The sequence below is a fragment of the Candoia aspera genome, chromosome 8, assembly GCF_035149785.1.
Source record: "Candoia aspera isolate rCanAsp1 chromosome 8, rCanAsp1.hap2, whole genome shotgun sequence".
NCBI lineage: Eukaryota > Metazoa > Chordata > Lepidosauria > Squamata > Boidae > Candoia > Candoia aspera.
In genome coordinates this window covers 15752587-15765125 of record NC_086160.1, presented here as the reverse complement: position 1 = coordinate 15765125, position 12539 = coordinate 15752587, and the positions used below count along the sequence as shown (strand labels likewise).

Sequence of the window (12539 nt, the reverse complement as noted above, 5' to 3'; positions counted from 1 at the left end):
ATAGCCTCTCCAGCCTTAATATCTTTTAAAAATTTGATGACCCAAAGGTGTTTGTTTCTCTTACTTCTGCCTAATCAATTATTTTGATACTGAGGTTTTATTTATGTTTTAAAATGTAATAATAGCAGTAAGGGGGCAAAATCATTCCAGTTGGCCATCTGCCTGTTTAAATAACATATTTTCCTACTCTTGGTAAATGGGCTTCATTTCCAGAACTTGAGAGTGATCATTATGATTTGTGGATTAGAGGATCCCATCTAGGATTCAAAGTTTGGGGTTGATTTTGAGGTTGATTTCATATACTGTGAATTGTTTACATTTGTTAGTATTCATTTCTTAATCACAATTTCCCATGGATATTTTAATATTATGCATATCTCATTGCTAGCTCTGATTGAATTATGGCAATGGTATGAATGAATGAATTCACCAAATGCATCAGTGAGACATAGTGTGTGATCTGAGAACACATGACAAAGCTCCAGTAAGAAATGTTCTTTCAGTTAGGCTGGTTTCAAATGACTTAAGGCTCTATGGGTTGTACCCATTAATATGCATCATGCCAAATGACTATGATTCAACCATTGCATTGATTTCTAATTCTTCTTGTTCTAGGCAACCACCTACTTGTCATCATCCTAGTCGAGAGAAACACAATTGCCATTTTGGCCCTTGCCCTCCTTGCCATCAGGTCTGCAAGAAAGTTTTGGAAAAGTGCAGTCACCTATGCCCGGCTTCGTGCCATGATGAAGCACTTGTGAAGCAAACTGGCTTGGTGAGACAAAAGCCTGTAATGTAAAAGATGTCTTCTGCTCTTCTTAGGAAAGAGAGTTTTAACAGCTAAAAAATGCTTAAGGATAGACGTTATGGGTTTGCTTAACTTAGAAATCAAAAGATTTGTTGTTGTCTTTGCCCAAATTGTCTAATTTCTGATAGGTAGCCAGGACATGTTTTCACTTGGCGGCTGATGTCTTGGTGCTGGCTAGACTTAAACTGTAGGATATAATGAACCTTGGGACTTTGACAGATGTTGTATTTACCCTTACCCAGCAGGTGATCACCTACTCTGAAATAGTCTGAAATGAGTAACAGTGGGAGGAGAGGTGAAAACCTACCTCAAGTTACTGAAGTAGCATGGATGTGTCCATACGGAACTGGCAACCATGACTCGTAGAATAATGCGCTTGTAATTAATCATCACAGCCTGCGTTGAACTTAACTGTTGTGTATTCAGTTCAATTAAATCAACAAAGCTGAGCTTTGTTGGGTTTATCTGTTGATTTCTTTTTCTTATAGCATCAGCCTGCAGGACCCTGGGAACAGTCCACTGAGCCGGCCTTTATTCAGACAGCATTGCCTTGTCCTCCATGCCAAGTCCCTATTCCAACGTGAGTTATTTTGAACGGCATGATACTTTTTTATTTTGCTATTTTCAGTACATAGAAATACACAGTATTGCAACTTACTTGTATTTTAATTAAAGGAAGAACTAATCCTGAAGACCAAATTGAATCAGCTGAAATATGTAAAATCCAGTTTTCTCTTACCAACAGCACCTCCATCTTCTCCAGTTATAGTTTCAGCTTACTCAACCATTGTAACTGCTTTTCCATCCCTTTAGGAGTTTATAGGAGCTACCAATGTAAAACTAATCACAGAGTGATCTGTCCATGACAGTGGAATTACAGGGAGCTCCAGAGCTTTCAGATCAATCGAACAGAATACTCTGCTGAATATGTCGGCCCAGATGCCAGTAGATTTTACCAGCAACTGCCTGGTGTGCAAAAGCAGGACCTTTAGATTGGCATATGCACCATACGTATCATTTAGACTTCCTTGGTTAGACTGCAGCCTGAAAGAAAGGCCAAAAAGCGGCACATTCTTCTGAACCAGCAATGGCTAATTGCAGCCTCCTGCCATATCTTCCTTTGACAGTTATTACAACAGTTTTTTACTTCCAGAACATAATTCATTTTCCTCATCACCCCGATTCTCCCTATAAGAACAAGCCCTAATTAATAAAACTGGCTAACTGAAGCAGATTCTCCATGTTGTGAGTCCAGACTCTCTCTTGTTGCTCATACATAAAGACAAACAAATTGGCCCATCCAAGGGATCACTATAAGGGGTTACTAAAGGAACAATTTAGATTAATGAAATGGAGTCATATTGAAATAGCTTGAGCTTGTTTATTCTCTATTTGCAGGCAATGCCTTGGAAAACATGAGGTGAGTCATTATAGCTGTCATTCTTTGGAATAAATCTGAGCCATGCATAACTTGGTTTTAATTACAGTCCCAAAACTAAGTGTTAGCATTTAATTGATTTGACATGGAAGTTTGTTTGCAGCTGAAATGTTTTGGTTTTTGTTTGAAACCCACAGATAGCTTTTCATTAGAGATCTGGCATTTCCATCAGCAGAGTAATGCAAAATTGTTCTAAAGCATTTGTAAGAGGGGGATTCCTAGTTTGATTTAACTTCAAACTTTCGACATTACATTTCAAACAATGTGGAATGTTGGTGAAATGATGATGATGATGCTATTGGTTCAATCATGTCCGATTCTCCGCAATTCCAGCTTCCTCCATTTTTCTGCTTCTTTTTGTCGTTTAATGCTCTGGCTCGTGTTGTTGGTGAAATAGTCTTTTGTTAATGTTTAATAGCAAGATTTAGGTTAGCCTTTGTTTTATAGAGCTTTATTACTTTGTTTTTTCCATCTTGCTCAGAAATAGTTAAATGGCTTTTCTTGTGCAGCTGATACTGCTGGCATGATACATTTTGTGGGTGTTTTGAGAGCATCTGCAAATTATTTTGAAAATGGGTATTAAATGTTACTTAGGCAAGTATGATGACCAAAGTAGCATTTGAGAGCTCTCTAGTTGCATGTAGTATATAATATGTCTTAAGCTAAATATTTTACAAGAGGTCCTGAAGTCATCTGGGAGGAAGATGGGGAGGGTTCCTTAGCATTGTGTAGTGTGAATGGAAACCAACACTCACACTGTGTTGAATTACACAGTTTTCTAAAACAGCAAAACATGGTTTTTGTGCACAGGAAAGAAAGGAGGTTCTTTATTTAGAACAATAAATACGGTAACCAAATATATTGAAAGAAAAATATTTTGCTTTATAGTTGCTGATTTGGGTGTTACATTAGAATGACCCCTGAAGAATGTGTACTTAAATAACAAGAATATTCCATCATTAAAATGGCTTGAGGTTTATAAGGGGTTGAATTGATCTCTTACAATTGCATTTGAGCAACTGAAGTTAACTTTGATGGGTATGCTTAGAGGGAAGTTCTATTTTACTATAAATACCTAGTACATTTTTTTACAAAAAGGTTTGTGAGGACCTATGAGAACTAGAATTTATAAATATGATTTTGAGTCCCAGTTGACATAATAAACAGAATAAATAAACTGCTGCCAAATATAGTGTATCCTTCTAAGTTGGACGTGCCATTTTTTCCCCCTGTCCTCTGGGACATTAGTTTCCTTTCCCTGTTAGACTTCTTAAAGAGGTTTTAAAAATTGTTTCTGAACACAGGTGGGTTTCCATAAGCATTTTGATCCTCTTTTTTTTTTTTGATAACCCAATTTTGGCCACAATCCATCTACTGTGCAGGTAGTCCTCATTTAGCAACCACAATAGGACTGGCAACTCAGTCATTAAGTGAAGTGGTCACTAAGTGAAACTGCAACTGTGCTTATGATCTTACTTCAGCTTTCCTTTGCCTTACCAACCTGGAAAGGTCGTAAATGCAAGGATTGGTCACAAAGTAACCTTTTCATCCCCATTGTAACTGCGAACGGTCGCTAAACGAGTCAGTTGCTAAACAAGGACTACCTGTGCCTTCAAACAGAGTTTACTCTTAGAAAGAGTGTCTGATTTGATTATGAGATGAGAATGATGACAGTGTAGGTTGTCATGTACAGCTACTGTACATAACATGTAAGGTTTCATACCATGATGGATTTTAGATACTGATGTGCCATGGGAATTCACTATGGTTACTATTTAGTATAATTTAGAAAATCGTTTTCTCCCAGTTCTTTATGAAATGATTCTAGAAATGTAGTGTGGTCTTGGCCCTGCTGCTTTTTTGTTTTGTATCTTTTAAAATCATGCTTTTCATCTTACTGACTTAAGCTTAGGCTTGAAGTGAAGCATTATCCTCTTGTTCTTTATTCGTCCTACCCAGAGTTGTTTTGGAGTTGGGCAGCTTAGATTTGATAAATAAATACATCATCTATGAAATGTTCCATATTTTGAAATGAATGCTTAGACAGAACTGTCAGAGTAATTGATTGGCAACTTCGAAGTAGCATAGTTTAAAAGTAGCATTTGTATGCTGGAAGAGTTGTAGGCCATTCTGAGTCATTACAGGGAAGACTTTTGAGCTGCAAGATTAGCCCTCCAAAAAAAATGGTGCCAAAGAAAGCGAATTCTGAAGTAATAGTGATTATATGAAACATGCAATAAATGCTACTTTCTTAGACTGATTGTCAGAGTAGAACCACTTTCAGTCACCATGCAGTATGCTTGACAGAGATTTTTTGGTTGCTGTTCCTTCCTCTTGTTCATTGAAAAAATGATTCTGTATCTGTCAGTTGTGTGATTGTACGTTAGATCTGTGTCTGGACGTATACGTGCAACTGAATGATGTGGTAAACTGATACAGGTTGGATGCCAGTAGTGAATATTCCCACCCTAAGAGAAACTCTTCCAAAGGGAAAACCAATTCAGTGCAAACGCAAATACCAGCACAAGGATGTGTCAGTTGTTGTCAGAGCAGCCACACTCAGAATAAGACTCAGACTCACTTAGACGGTCTAAAGATTTCTGGTTTTATTTGAACGGTGTGCGTGCAAAGAGAAAGACGGGAATCCTTATGTGGTGACAGGGTGCCCTATTTATACTTTGCTGGCGGACGTTGTGCTCCTCTACCCTCGGGCCAGGACCGGATGGGTGCTTGAGACCGCGATGCGTCAGCTGATGGGCGATCCCGGCGATCTCCTTTGTCTCCCTGTCTTCGTCCGGACCGGGTGCGTCCCCTGAAGGTGTTTCCCCGACCTTCTGATAGGCGTTAACTACTGCGTGATGGGTGCTCCCATTATGTTGGGCATTACTCTGTGGACATGCGTGCCTGAGGGAGGTGTGAATGCATCCCCGGGGGAAATGGGAAGGCGTTCCCCTTGCCTCTTGATGGGTGCTAAGTTTGATCTGGAAGGCTTATCTATTGTGTTGGGGGTTCCCCTCTGTATATGGGTGCTTGAGTGATTTAGGGATTATGCTTATCCCTTCCTCTTACCTAATGTGCATGTTCCCCGTTGTGATGCACATATGCCTTGCAACGGGGAACATGACAGTTGTGCTGGTTTGTATTGGCACTGCGTTCCTATTTTGAGACGGCACTGAAAATATAATCTTGTACTACACATATTGTTACGATTATGATTAATATATTTTTTATTCTGCTTTTAATAATGAACAGTGGAATCATTTTTTTCTGTCTCTGTCTACTATATTATGGTATGGGCAAAGAAAGTAATTATATCTATCTTAAGTCGTTAAGACTAACACTGTTTAGTCAGTCAACTAAATAGTATTTATCTGAAAAATTAATTGAGATTCCATGTGACCTTATTATGAATCTTAGCAGTTATGATACAGGTTTGTGTTTTGGCTTAGCCTGTTGTGCAGACTCTTCAGCTGTGATTTGGAAGCCATGATTCTTTTCCCCCCTGAGCTAAAACTAAATAAATTTCATTATGGTGAGTCAAGCCATGGGTTTTTATAGTGATTTCTTTCCACTGAGAGGACAGCAGTTGCAAGTAAAACAGATTCCTCTGCTTCTTGATGTAGCCGCAAAACTGATGGGTTGGGGGGCTTTCTGAAGCGGTCTTGGGGTGAATTTGAAGGTTCACAGAAAGAAGAAAGCAAGGGGAAGTTTGTATGTACTGTATAACATTAGATGTGGCCCTAACGTTTGTTTCAACTTTTTTTAAAATTACATAATTAAGATAATGCATAGCTTAGAGCGATCATAGTATCACATTCAAATTGTAAATAGCTTCAGTTAATTTTTAGTAGAAGTAAGTAACTTGCATTAGAGGGTGGCAGCTTGTAACATGTTCATTTTCTGGTTTTTAGGAATTTGGAAAAAAAAGATACCAATTTGAATTATTAGATTATAGATCGGTAGTGAAATGGCCGTATCATAACTGTTGCCTGAGATAATGCTCTGCTGTTCTGCTTTTAACATTAATTGGGTAGGAAGAAAAAGCAAAATTTTCATAGCGATAACATAATGTACTGCCAACATAAGGCATTTTGATAACTAAAAGTTTCCAAATACACACTTTAAACATGTATTTTTCTACAGGAACTGTTCATATTACAAGAGAAAAATGACTCCTTTTAGTTTTAGCTACATAGTCCTCCACTGCTTGCTTATACAATGTGGTTTACATTTCATGGTAAATGAAAGTATAGCCTTTCATTTTCATCCCAGACTTCAGCAAACAAAGCCCTTCATAAAATATTTGAAAATATTTAATATTAAATATATGTCTGTGTTTGACCTAACATTATCTCAACATTAACATATTAGAGTTATATAAGAAATTTATATAAAACACACACACATTCTGGATGGACACACACACATGATATTCACACAGCATTTTTTTAAGTTCTGATCCTGGAATTTATGATTCTGGCTAAATCATTATAAGAGCCAAATAATACTTATATCAGCACATGCACATTTGGTATTTTTAAATTAAAGCTTTAACTTCTTGGATCCATTATGTTTGTTTTCCAAAAGTACATGATCTTTGTCTTCTGTTGACTTCCTGATTGTGGTGCTTAATATCCTTATCTGTCTCTTCTCCCAACATTGACACATACTCTTGATAGTAATAATGCTGTTCATTAGTCTTCTCATTTCTGAAATTCTTCCTTTAGTTCTGTCCTTTGTTTCATTTAATATATATACCTTATTTTCTATATTCAACATTTCTTTTCCTATAATGTTTAGATTTTGGTGTTCCATTTTCATACAGCCTCATGTGGCGCAGAGTGGTAGGTGGCAGTATTGCTACCAAAACTTCCCACAACCCAAGTTCCATCCCAGCGGAAGGTGGATTCTCGGGTAGCCGGCTCAGGTTGACTCAGCCTTCCATCCTTCCGAGGTCGATAAAATGAGCACCCAGGTGACAACTGGGGAAGGTGACGACTGGGGAAGGCAATGGCAACCCCCCCGCTATAGTCTGCCAAGAAAACGTCGCGAAAGTAGCGTCCCCCCAAAGGGTCAGACATGACTTGGTGCTTGCACAGGGGACCTTTCACCTTTCACTTTTTTCACATTTTCAAATAGTTTTCTTAGTTCCCTGGGTATATGTTATTTTTTTTTATCAGCATAGCACATCATTGCTATCTAAAAAAGGGAGCTTTTCTATGTAACATTCTTTACCACTTGGCCTTCAGTTGGGTCTTTTTCATCCTGAATTTAAAATGTGCTATAAAAACCATATTTCTGCATAGGTATTTTCTCCCTCATCCTTGTGGGCTTTTAAAAATTTTTTTGCCCTTTATTGTATTTGTACAGATATATATGCTTTAAGCCTTGGTTGCATTTGTTCAGTATGAAGTTACTGTCCCTCAATAATGTTAGATCATCTCTCTAAAATATCATTTCACAGTTTTAGGGCTTGTTTGCAGGCATAGCTAGCATTTTTATTGCAAGTGTTTTGTAAAACGTTACAGTTCCTTACAAACTTAAACATCTGCATTATTTGGTAAACCCAAATGTTAGAGTGTGGCATGTGTTTTAAAAGAAACATGTTTGTTTTAATTGATATATTTGCATTGTCTTCTGTTTGGCTTTGTTTCATTTTACTCGGCTTGTAAGGATTTCCTACTTAGTTGTTTTCACTTTCAAGGAGAGCTCCCTCCCTCCCTCCCTCCTTCCCCAAAAGAGAAGCATGTAACTTTACACCAAAGGAGGGAGTAGTATGTTAGATTGTAATGGTTAATTTTTCTGCTAATTTTTCTTGTTTCCCTGTTTCTGTCATTCCATAAATTATGTTGAGCTTTTGATTCCTGAAAGTATTTGTTTTTAGCAGAAATAATTATTTTTAAGAGTCAGTCAAGCAGAAAGAAGATAGTGGAACTTCAAAGCGCTCCTTGCATGCTATTCTTTCAGGCACGGAAAGGGAGGTTGTTGGATGCTCATAGCAGAAAGCTTTACATAGTCCAGTTGCTTCTGCTAGTATTTCTTTTCCTTTCTTTATGTGACTGACTCCACTTTTCTATCTAAAAGCACATTGTGACCAGCAAAGTGGCTTTAATACTAAATAATAGTAATAATTTTATTTATTTCATGGTATAAGTAAAGACTTTACCAGATACACAGTACAACTTACAATACATGATTATAACAACCTAAGCAGTAAATAAAGGGAAGCATATCTGAGGAAATCTGGGAAATGGCCACTTTACCAGCCAACTAAGAAAGAAAAATGGGCACTTCAAATGCAAGTAGGAAAAGAAACGAAGGATAGAAAGTATATTGGGCTGACAGTGTGTCTTGAAGATCATTTCCTCAGACACTGCACAAAATGAAAAAGGCAAGGGAGACATTGTTTAGTTGAATGCCTGCAGAGTACTAGGACACCTTGCATTCATCAGCTCTTGAATTTTCATACTAAAATAATGATTAATCTCCTGCAGTACAAAAGGACTACCTTGGCGAACTAGATTCAATAAGGCTGTAGTCAGCCAGTCATCTCAGTGTAGTTTCTTATTGTAAAGCAAGGGATAATAAAACGATGGGGAGATCTGAAGACAGTTACTACAAAATGTGCTTTTGCTGCTGTGCTTCTTACAGATTGCACAAGATGTCTCTGATGTATGTGTATTATAGAAAACATGTAGACTAGTGGGAATGTAAACTGTTGAGGCTAATGTAATCTGTGTGGCTAAAGTTAGGGAATTCAGCGTTAATGTATTCCAATGTAATTGAAGTGAGTGCAGAATATACCTTGCTGTTTGATTATTTGGTCCTTCATTTAGGTAGAGTTGAAATAATAATACTAAGAAAAATATATGTTGGTTGGTAGGAAATAACCTTAACAACTGCATGTATTCCGGCTGCTAAAATTTGGAAAATAATACCATTAATAATGGACTGGAACATCTGGCATAGATCGTTGATTTAGAACAAGTGTGGGTTATGTTTCAGGAGTGTGGATTGGAACTCTTGTTTCTCAGCTTTCCAGCAGGCTGCTATTCGGTGATGATGTGATGTCTGGAAGGTCAGGACAGAACTTTTGGGCTCATTTTTTTCAGATGGATGTGAGTGGAAGTGGGCATTAAGAGTTGGGAGTGGGATGTGTCCCAGAAGAAAACTATTACACCACAGCCTTTCTCTATAGTAAAAATTATGCACAACTGCAGCAGAATAGAGCGTATTCTACAAAAATGTCCATTCAGAATGTCAGAAGATGAAATAATGTCACTCCCAACCATACAATTCTTTGTCAATCTGTTCTAAAAATGGTATTATATTTTCATGGCCAATAAAGAACATTATTTTATTGTTGTTGTAGCTGGTCCATTTACAACACAATAACATTGTTTAAAGCAACAACAATAATAAATCAGCCCTTCCAGAAGATGAATGCCAATTTAACTAGAGTTGAAAGCTCCATGAAGTAAAATTGTCTTCCATATGCTGTGAGGGAGGGAACTTGATGAAATTCTGGATATAATAGTAACATTATTTATTTGTATTGATAGAAAAATAAAAATACAGACTTTCCAGGGGAAATTCTAATCTGAAATCCAAATTATGTATATGATTTGTGTGTGCTTATATGTTAATAGACTAGCTTCTCTTCTGGTTAATATTCTGAACAGGCAGTCTGGCGCTACTGGAATTTATACTTCTCCAGATGTAGTTTGCCCTTTCCTTCTCTTCTTTTGTTCCTTATTCCTTCTCAGATCAGCATTTTGTCTCTAACATCATCAGAATTCCTATTAGCTGCTGTCTTCATAAGCCGCCTGTGTATTTAATAACGTTGTTTGCTGTCTATTTTCTTTCTTCTCCTTGGCCGTCTTGGCTACATTGAGGGAGCTTAGCATTGAATATGAGGGGTTTTGTCATTCAGTTGTTAAGACAACCAAAATAAGACCCAGACTTCCTTAGAAGTTCCATTGAACATAAGTAACATGAGGTTACTTCTGAGCAAAAATATACAGGCTAATGAAACACCCCATGCCCGCTCTGTTTCTTTAAATATTCTGCTCTGGCCGAAGAATCTTCATAGTCAGATGCAACTCTCTCTGTTCTGATTGTCTTATGATTTCTGTTTCTCCAGAGAGATGTGCAAATCCTTCGAGCTGATAAGCAGATCTTTATTTTTGCTGGCCTAATTCAAAAATAATTTTACCAGCCATCTGGAGAGCTTTACATGGAGGAAAAAGCACAGGCCTGTTGTACAGTGGTAGTGGAGGCTGTGCCATTATGGACACCACCCAATGAAAATTAAACTGTAATGTCATATCTTAAAGAAAGAATCAAATAATGCCATGACTGGCGAATTAAAGGGATGAAAGATTTAATGAATCCTACTTCATGCAGCCGTTAAAATCATTACAGCCAGGTCTGATAAGTTAAAAAACAGTATTTCTCAATTTGATGGTAGACATCTTCTAAGATAATAACACCTTCACAGAAAGAAAAGCATTACAAGCTAAAATTACACATTTGGAAGCATAATCACACAAGAATAACATTAAAAATAGCATAGCTCAAGATACAGAAAAAGATAGTTCAAGATATGTATCAAATATTTGACTAACTGGTTTTCAAGTGAAAATAGAGCTGATCAGAATCCAGCTTCCTTCCCCTTGTAGAATTAAAAATATGTACCTTTTATTGATCGTTATCAGAATTCTGAAATTTAATCACTCTCCCAGATCTTTACAAGGAGTTGTGAAGTGCTAAGACTGAACTGAATATATTGTTCTCTGTAAAAGTAGATTTTGCACTAAGATGCCTATCATAGACTGTTAGGAAAACTCATAAAGACGTGGGGAGAAGCAAGTAGGCAGCTTTATTCCAGTGATTCAGGATAATTGTAATACCTATTTAATGTAAAGATGTAAATAGAAGATTTTCAGAATTTTACTCAAAAGTTTACAAAAAGGGCAAGGATTAAATGGAAATTGGTTTCCTTTCATTTCCCCTCTGGTGCTATTTTTTGAGCCTATTAATGAAGAAGAAATTAATACCTTGCTGATTACACAAGAAATTTTAAAAAGTTTCTCAACAGAACAATACATATTTAAAATTCTAGACTTTTATAAGAAAGGGTTTGAATCTAATATTATGCCAGCTTATTTTAATCATGCTTATATTACTAGAATTCCAAAACCAGGTGATGATCACAATCCTATTTCATTAATGGATATAGATGTCAAATAAGTACCTGGGATTCTTGCTGACCAACTTCAGAAGGAAATAGCAAATTCAATACATCTTGCTTGAGAAGGATTTATTTGTCAAAGGAAAGGAGCTGATAACCAGAGATTAATAGCTTCAAAGAACATCAGGATGAAACCACTTACAATTATTTCATTAGCCACAGTGAAAGCCTTTGATAACACTCATCGACAACATCTATTTTTTATTTTTTCAAAATCCTAAGAATTTTTTACAAAAACTCATAATTTTGTATTCTTTTCCAAAAGCTCAAGTGAAAGATTTATTTATGAGCAATAGAATTTTCAGAAAATGAATGGTGGAATGCTAAAAATCCAGTCTGTCTCACAATATAGATACGCTTCTCTGTGTCTGTAATGAAATAGTTGTAAAGAATTTGCCTGGCTTATTGATAGCCATGGTAACATCCTTATCAAAAGTAGAATTATTTATCTTTGGATACTGTTGCATGAAATGTATGGTACCATAATTATCAGTGGCCTTCTACTAGAGTTCCTTGGAGTCTATAATATTATTATTATTATTATTATTATTATTATTATGGTTTTACTGTTGTAAGCTGCTTACAGTCTGTTATTGAAGCAACATGTCCTAAATAAGGAAGATTAAATTTTATGTGTTAATTTGTATTACATGAAAGCTTGTGGAATTAATGAAATTTTGAAGGCTGTCTACAGTGGCCCTCAAGCATTTTTTTCAATCTTTCAGATAAGCCCATTGCCATGTCATCGTGCAGGACCTTATTCTTGTAAAAGAGTCTGCGGAAGGTTGCTTGATTGTCAGAATCATAATTGTCTGAAAGAATGCCATACAGTTACTGAAACAGATACCAACAATGACACGCAAAAGGTAAGTAATTTTTTCAGTGGCAAAGACAGTTGGTTTCTTAATAAGACCAGAGCCATTTTAATGGGTGCATTAAATTATAAGTAGGGGTTTATGTGTGTTACACAGGGCCTCTCAATGTAAATTTTTTTAATAGTAATAAAATCTGGAATAATGTATGTTCTAATAAGTAATAAC

General features: G+C 36.6%; 1 protein-coding gene across 1 annotated transcript in view; it reads left to right on the top strand.

The window, feature by feature from the left end:
* Positions 1-12539, top strand: part of NFXL1 (nuclear transcription factor, X-box binding like 1) — a 45076-nt gene that overhangs the window by 18215 nt on the left and 14322 nt on the right. The window contains exons 13-16 of the mRNA XM_063309657.1: positions 616-775; positions 1297-1388; positions 2207-2228; positions 12225-12365. Of these exons, the coding sequence (XP_063165727.1) occupies positions 616-775; positions 1297-1388; positions 2207-2228; positions 12225-12365 (415 nt within the window). The remainder of the gene's footprint in view (positions 1-615; positions 776-1296; positions 1389-2206; positions 2229-12224; positions 12366-12539) is intronic.